Source organism: Benincasa hispida, chromosome 10 (genome assembly GCF_027475165.1).
Source record: "Benincasa hispida cultivar pf3 chromosome 10, pf3_genome.v1.1, whole genome shotgun sequence".
NCBI lineage: Eukaryota > Viridiplantae > Streptophyta > Magnoliopsida > Cucurbitales > Cucurbitaceae > Benincasa > Benincasa hispida.
In genome coordinates, this window is record NC_143487.1 from 3,573,682 (window position 1) to 3,582,288 (window position 8,607).

An 8,607-nucleotide genomic window follows, 5' to 3' on the forward strand; every position below is an offset into this window, starting at 1 on the left:
GGTAGACTTATTTATAAAGGCATTACCAAGCGCAACTTTTGAAAAATTAGTGTATAACAGTGGAATGCGGCGACTCAAATATCTTAAGTGATGTTTTCACGAGAGGGAGTAAATATATTGTATTCTTCTAGGAGTATGTATTATATGAATTATGTACTATTTTCCTTCACTAGGATTTGTTCCCAATGGATTTTCCTAGTATGGTTTTAACAAGACATATTTCATATATATATATGGGCATCTAAGGGGGAGTATTATGAATATTATAATGATAAATGGATGCCCATTGCTTAGTGTCCCAAAAGTCATGTGTTACCCCCTATAAATAGTGAAATTTGATGAATTTTAAAAACACACATACATCCTACTTGTCACTTTGTCTATAAATAGTGACATTTGGTGGAACGCACATACATCCTACTTCCTACTTTGTCTATTAATAGACATTTGGTGGATTCTAAAAACACACCGTGAGAATTTCGCTTCAAAATTCCACTAATTTTCATATTATCCAATTTTATAATTTTAGTTATTTTATGTTTTTATTTATTTTATTATATTATATTTTCTCTATATTCGTATTTCCACTGTGCTCCTTAAATTCACAACATAAACTATATTATTACACATTAATGTTTAATATTGCAAAATTAAAAAAATATAGTGACCAGATCATTATATATCAAGTTGAAAAACTAAATAGTTGAAGAGATTTTTTACTTGAAATTTTTTATTTCACATTTTAAAGCACACGCGCAGATACTTGTCTTTTGGGAAACCCAAAAGGAAAATTGCAAAAAACCCATTTTAAAGGTTCAAAATGACAAATTATCCAGATTTTGAAAAAAAAAAATGTCCTTTGCTGATTAATTTACAATATTGTCTTTCTCTTTGTTAATTTCATAATAGTGTGAATTTACAATATTTTCTTTCCCTATTATTATTATTATTATTATTTTTTATTTTCGTTCTTCTTTCTTCTCCAACTCCCTTCTTTTTTATTTTTCTTCTTTTTCTTTTTATTTTTCTTCCTCTTCCTTTATCCCTCTCTGCACGTCGTCTCTTCTCTGAATCTCTTTCATCTGGGCATTGTCGTCTTCTCCTCCAACACAACGAGTTCACACGAGCAGCTTCGATGCGACCAACTTTATGAACAACAAAAAGAACGAGAGAGAGGAGAGTGATTTTGTGAGTGAGAAAAAGAAAAGCAATTTCAGCGAGAGCGAGATCGACGAAAACGAGGGCAAGACGGGCGAAAGCAGGATTAGAGAGCGAGATGGGCGAGGGGGAGGTGGGGAGGGGAGAAGAAGACGGCCTATTGTTCCATGGATGTTTGCAAATGGATCATTAATGAGAGCGAGCGGAAGCGAATGTTTTTTCACATGCGCACGAATATATTTTAGTAATTTCATCCGAAATTGACGTCAGCAAAGGATCATTCGATATATTTTTTTAAAAAAAACTGGGTCATTGACATTTTCGACCCAATTTTTTAGTCATATGTATAAATTTCCCTTGTACCGAGCCCACATATTTTAACATTTTACCTACTGTTAATTTGTCAAAGCCAGTTATGTAAAGTTAGCCCGGTTGTTTTTGTGCTAAGTGTCAAGGCCAACTTACGTGCACCTTGGTTAATCTTACGAGACGACTTGTCTTACCCTACAATATTTGGATGTCAAGAAAAGATGACTACTATAGATGTCCCCATTTACCATTAGACCAACACATGATGGTTGTGCAAATAATGATATAAAGTTTGTGATTCGTTGAGAAAGCCTTCAAAGACCAATCTCTTAATATACTTCAATATAGTTTTGAATGCAAGGTTGATAAACGACAGAGAAAAAAGATGGTAACCACCTCAGGAAGAGGAAATGTAATGTAAATGTATAGTCCGAGAACGCAAATACCAACTTTTAGTAGTTTTCCAAAATTCCTTTGTTATTTTAGAATATGACTCAAAACATTGCTTTTGAAAAGTCTCAATCAATTTATTTTGTCTCAACTTGCATTTTCATAAATCACTTTTAAATTCATTACCAAATAGATCCCAAATAATTAAATTTACCTCATCCAAAGCTAAGACCCCATTTCTCATTTGAGAATCCTTTGCGCTTTTGTTTTCTCCCAATTTCTTACTCATGTTTTGTTATCTTTTCTTAAATAAACATTTGAATTCAATTTCTTAGTCCGATTCCAAAAAACAAAAAACAAAAATTTAAAACTACTTGTTTTAGTTTCCACAGCTTTGCTTGAATTTAAACAACTCTTGATATGTAGACCAAAAAAAAAAAACCTAATGGCTAGTATTGTTTATAAACTTAATTTTCAAAAACCAAAATCCAAAAATTAGGACCTTATTTGGTAATCATTTGATATTTGGAAATTAAGTTTAGAAACACAACTTATATAAAGATTTCTTTGTTTTGCTATCTAATGTTAACGAGTGTTTTCAAAAACCAAGCAAAGTTATGGAAAAAAAAAAGAGTACTTTTTAAAAAACTTATTTTTTTTTTTTGGGATTTGGTTAAGAATGCAAGTGTTTAGCTAATAAAAATGAAACCCTCCGTAAAGAAGTTGTAAGAAAACAAACACAATTTTAAAAAACTAAATAGTTACCAAATGAGATCTAGATGACAATGAAACGAGATCTAAATGGCCCATTTCAATTATAAAAATAAAAATTAAAAAAGGAAAAACCAGAACAAAACAGCAGGAGTATATGCTAAATGGTAGCAATTAGTTCAAAGAGATTTTCATATGGGATGTCCCATACAAGGGAAGGGGAACCAAAAGAATGTATAGCGAAGCTAAGCAGGCAGACCATCATAAACATCAAAATGTAATAGAAGTTATAAATCAACAGACCTTGAGAGGAGTATGAAGAATAAGTAATTAGAAGAACCTGTTGTACTGGCCAGTAAGAGAATCCATGAGATTTGAATACACACTATAGAGAGAATATTGTCGAAGATTTTTTACTTCATACCAGGAGTTCAGTGCTGCAAGATGCTTATCCGTGCCTGAAAACGTAAGCTGTATTCCCAGACTACAATCCACATTGCCCCCTCGGTTCCTACAACTTGATGTTCTGATGGCACAATCCTGATTATTAAGGCAGACATAACTAGATCTTGACTTGCCTGAGCACGAAGCACATCCATCTCTTTTCCAGTACAAGTTCTGCAGCCTGCCCTTTTGAAACTCAAGTACCTGCTCTCACCAAATTCCATTTCATTCATCAGAATATTTAATTTCATTTCTAACGAAACCTACAACTTCTGTAGCATCTGCTTTGCCGTAAAAGGATTTTAAATCTTACCAGGGTGAAACTTGTCACTATGAACGTGCTATTAGCAACAAATGCAGGCTGAGACCTTGCAGCGTATTTTCTTCCAGCAAAAGCCACCATGTAACCACCAAAAGCATCCTGGAAATTGTAGGCCATCAAGTATATATTATGGCTATTTCTATTACTTATATTGATGTTGCATTAAGAAGCAGGGAATTCTTTTATAACAACTAGGGATGCAATCAAGTAAGGATCGACATTTAACAGCATTATAAGAAACCTCCCTCCCCCTTTATTTTTTCCATATCCTTAAGTGTATGAGCCAGCTAGAACGCTCCTCGACTAATATCATGGGATAATCCACTTAACTCTATGACATTTGGGTGTCAAGAAAGCTCGTAAGATATCAAATTCAAAGCAAGTAGTCAACATGAAAGCCACCATCCCTAATTAATCAAAAACCATTACATGATTTTAGTCACCACACTTCACTAACGTATGATGCTTTGCCATTTGATTGTGTAGGGGACCAATTATTCATTATAGCTTTAAGATAATGCAATTGCAACCTGAGGGGACTTGACATAAAATGAATTCATCAGTTATGAAGAGAACCGTAAAACTTCATCATTCTATAAATGCCATATGAATACTACTCGGCTGAATACAGACATGATGAGTACCAAGACTTATAATCTAGTTTCCCCGGACACATTTCGTAAACGAGATATTATATTCATAGACAAGACTCGGTGGCATAGATTGCAAGGTCATAACGAGTAAAATATGGAAACAAGAATGAAGACCATGAAGGTGCTATCTATCTAATTTTCTCCATGAACACATCTAATCAAACAAGATTTTAAATTCATAACAAGTAATCTGTCATTGAGAGACGAGACGTTGTGCCATAGACTACGAAGTTAAAACCAAGGAAGAGAAGAATGTGAGAACAAAGAACACAAGCAGACTATCGATCTAGTTTCGTCCACTAACACATTTCATCAAACAAGATTTTAAACTCATACCAAGCAATCTGGTACTGAGAGACAAGACACCGTGTAATATATAGTGAAAGACATGACCGAGTAATATATGATTTTACAAGATGGCTGTCCGAATCAAAGAATTAAGTTACATCAAGAATCCATAATGCTAAGGTATAATCATTTATCTATTCACTGTAATTTGTACCATCAGTACTATTACTTTACTTGTTTATCTTAACTTAGCATTTATTAGAATTAGGTTAGTGAATCTCTTCCCTACTAATCCTTGGTTAATTAGTCTGTGTATTTTTTAAATTTAAACAGATAATGTAGGTCTCATGACCAGTCCCAAGAAGTAAAGGCAGCAACGCTGCTCCACAAGGCAATGGAATTAATCTGTGTATTTAAGAGGCTTATCGACCTCTATGTAATTTCAAGTTCTTCAGCAATCAATATACTAAAAGCATTTACTTCTCTAAATCTTCTTAAAAAGAAACTCATAAGTTAAATCCTCGTGAAAACAATAGCATAACCTAATTCCAACCACTATAAATGGAAGGAAAAACGGAAGAAAAAACATCGATTAAATTAGAAACTGCACTGATCTATATGAGTATTCAAAATAATCCGAGACATAAAATCAAGATCGAGTTAGTACCGGAAAGAAATCGGAAGTATTGATGGAGAGAAGTGAGATCTCGTCTACTCTAGGTCTGAAAACTGCAAGCTGTGAGTTGAGCGCGGCCAGAGAAAGACGACGGTCACACGGCGAGAGCTGATGGGACTGGTTAGAGAAGAATGAGTCCCTGGAAGAGAATGCGATTCCGAAGGTGAATCCGTCGGATCTCTGAATCTTGGTGTCTGCACAAGGTTGGTATACATTGTTCGTATTTGCAGCTTCAGAGTGAACTATCAGCGGCATTAGCAAGAGCAGAAGCTTCATCGGCACTGTGACGAAGAATCTCATCGTCGCCACTATTGGAAGCTTTGCGGACGCCTTTTGGATTGGGGGATGTAAAGCAGAGGAATCAGGATTGAAAGAAGTGGAAATTCTTTTATCGTTCATCTTGGGAGGATTTGAAAATTAATTTCTGTGTGGTTTTGTAAGTCGTAAGTAATCTGGATTATTGAAATAATAAAACGGGCGTCAACTGAAAAATCTATGTCGGGGGAAAATACGGATTCCCGTTTTTAAATCTCCCTCTAAACATAATTGCACGCTAATCATATTTTAATTAACGTTAATTACACTTTTTTATTGCCATTTTCTAGGTCCTGCAACCGGTGGAAATCTGAAGCTCCAACTTGTAAATTATTAAAACCTAAAGTAACTTTATAAAATGACATGCTTTCTAAAAAGTGGTTTTTTCAAAAAAACTTTTTTAGGAGTGAAATTCTCTTTTTTGCCATTAGATTACAAAAACATCAAATAAACCATAAAATTTCTCCCTCGCCTCGTCTCTATCTTATTTTATGTCGTCTTCTTCGAAGACTATTTAGGTACAATTTAGTTTCATGCTCTCCTTCTTCTACACATACAAAAATAATAAATTTTTTACATGACAACTTTTAATTAGGTGCAATAATTAATTTACAATAATTGTGCACTCTTCATTTTTCTGTTCAACTTCGAATATCTCTTATTTATACATTTGTTCTTATACTTTTCACCTTTGTCTTCTTTTATATCCCATTTCTCATTCCACCATGATAGAAGCATCTAACCCAAAATGTTGAAGAAAAATATTGTTTAATGATAAAAATCAAGCACATAGGCACAATCACCTACGCACTTTACAAGTTCATTTGATAACTAGTTAAAACATATATTCTCTAATCAATAAAACAAGACACTCAAATCTCTACCTCACAATTTGTTTAATTCATGAACAAAATACGTGTCATAATTTTGATTACCAACGTCAATATCTCTCGTTCAATACTCATCATATCAAGCCTATGAGGTCTATTTGGATCATAGATATTGTTTCACGAATATAAATATTAAATATCTAGGATTTAAATGTGTTAGATAATTAATGTTTATGTTTGGATGTACAAGATAATTAATGTTTGGATATGAAATATTTGTGTTCAAATATCAGTTTTGTATATATAAGTAAAAAATAAATAATTATTTAATTAATTAAATGCAATGACACAATTAATGTCTTCCACAATTAAAACAAAAGTAAATAAATATTCTTATATTAAACATAGTTAAATATTTAAATTAATTACTAAAAACAATTAAATTAATATAAATTAATTACAATATAGATAATTAATTAAAAAATTATATTGAATAGTCATGATGACACAAAATATTAATGGTAGAGATATTAGTTGAAATTTATTATATTTAAATAATATAGTTATATTTAATAATTAATAACGAATAATTGATATTAATTTATTAATCAATTGACTATATCTTCACTCTTCATCTCTCAGACATGAAAGTCCTATAATCGTGCAGGATGTTAAAAATACTAATTCTATTAAACAAACAGTCATATTAAATGTTTGTTTGAAATTTCATGAAAAATCTATGAACCAGACAGACTCTAAGAGTAACAATTTTGATCTTGATTTTTTATTTATCAATTTGTGTTTCTTTACCGTTTATTTGCTATAGTTTTCACCTCCCTCAAAATAACACTTGGCTTGAATTTTGGAAATATTTGTAGAAATGAATGATAAAACAAATAAGTTCATAGCATGTATTAAATATATAATTAAATAAAGAGATTCCTAATGTTAAAGAAGAAATTAGAAATGGAAAAGGCAAAGCTAGGGTGGAGGAAGGAGGTGGCTCACCAAGGTAGTTAAGAATTTGTTTACCACCTCTGAAGCAACTTCAAGTTCTCAAGTGGCAAGCGATGACAGAATAAGTTCATTAGAGGAACGATCATTCAACCCGCAATATGAAGCTTGGCTTGCAGTCGACCAACTCTTGCTGGGATGGCTTTACAACTCGATGGCACCAGATATGGTTGTCCAACTCATGGGATATGAAAATGCCAATGAACTGTGGCAAGCTATTCAGGAACTTTTCAGAGTTCAATCATGAGCTGAAGAGGATTACTTAAGACAGCTATTCCAACATACAAGAAAATGAGGCCAAAAGATGAGTGAGTACCTCAAATTGATGAAGCTGCACTTCGACAATCTTGCACAAGCAGACAGCCCTGTGTCGACAAGAGCCCTCATCTCACAAGTTCTTCTTGGTCTAGATGAAGAATACAACCCGGTTGTAGTAGGCATCCAAGGTAAACTAGGTATATCATGGTTAGATATGAAATATGAGTTGCTATCTTATGAAAAATGACTGGAGCATCAAAACTCTATCAAAATACATAGTTCTTTTGCATAACAACCTTCTGTCAACGTAGCATTCAACAAGAATCTGAATGGTGGTAAGCCATACTTCAATCCTTTATACAATGGAAGTCGATAGTAGGGAAACAACTCCAAAGGCAATAACAACAATCATAATCCATTTAATGGACAAGGAGATGGTCGTGGTCGAGGAAGAGGCCACAATAACAACTCAAACAGACCAACATGTCAAGTGTGTAGGAAGTACGGTCACTCAGCCCTGGTATGTTATCATCATTTTGACAACGAATATTCACAGAGTACTGGACAAGGCAGAGGAATCCAAGGGTCAGTCGGCCCCAACAATAATACTACTGACCTGTTCACGTCAGCTCAGCCCTCCAACCCCTTCATGGCCACACCAGAGATAGTAATAGATTCTAATTGGTACATTGACAGTGGGGCTACCAACCATGTCACTCAAGACTACAACAACATCAATAATCCAACCGAATATGGAGGTAATGAACTGGTAACTGTAGGTAATGGTGAACAATTACACATATCTCACACTGGTCAATCTTGCTTGTCTGATAGAAGGAATGAATTTATCTTGAATGATGTCTTATGTGTGCCTAATATAGCCAAGAATCTGATTAGTATATCAAAGTTAGCCCATGATAATGCTGTGATTGTTGAATTTCACACTGACTGTTGTGTCATTAAGGACAAGGAAACGGGCAGAACATTGCTGAAAGAGGAGCTTGACCAGGGCTATACATACTTTAAGGGGTTGGAGTGATACATGAGACTATAGAGGGCCGAGGATCTGCTCAATACAAAAATAACAAGTCAACTGCCTTAATTCTATCAGGAGTTAGATCAATGTAGTTGAATCAAAAGTTGTTTGGCATAGGAGACTAGGAGATCCATTAGTAAAAACCTTAGATTATGTGATTAGATAATGTAAACTGCCAGTTAAATCAAATGAAGGAAATGAGT

At 33.7% G+C, this 8,607-nt stretch overlaps 1 protein-coding gene across 1 annotated transcript; it reads right to left on the reverse strand.

The window, feature by feature from the left end:
* Nucleotides 1–2,722: 2,722 nt before the first annotated feature.
* On the reverse strand, nucleotides 2,723–5,573 carry LOC120087841 (Expp1 protein). Its single transcript, XM_039044772.2, has 3 exons — nucleotides 4,943–5,573; nucleotides 3,326–3,433; nucleotides 2,723–3,216 (listed from the first exon to the last, which is right to left on the reverse strand). Exons 1-3 carry the CDS (start codon nucleotides 5,348–5,350, stop codon nucleotides 2,899–2,901), a joined length of 834 nt encoding a protein of 277 aa, XP_038900700.1. The 5' UTR covers nucleotides 5,351–5,573; the 3' UTR covers nucleotides 2,723–2,898.
* Between the last annotated feature and the right edge of the window lie 3,034 nt (nucleotides 5,574–8,607).

What these genes read in the sequence shown, in the direction of transcription:
- LOC120087841 (XM_039044772.2), bottom strand. Translation starts at nt 5,350, where the DNA reads ATGAACGATAAAAGAATTTCCACTTCTTTCAATCCTGATTCCTCTGCT. An exon ending in ATACTTCCGATTTCTTTCCG is followed by an intron (nt 3,434 to 4,942) that starts GTACTAACTCGA and finishes TACAATTTCCAG; the next exon opens with GATGCTTTTGGTGGTTACAT. An exon ending in TAGTGACAAGTTTCACCCTG is followed by an intron (nt 3,217 to 3,325) that starts GTAAGATTTAAA and finishes TGGTGAGAGCAG; the next exon opens with GTACTTGAGTTTCAAAAGGG.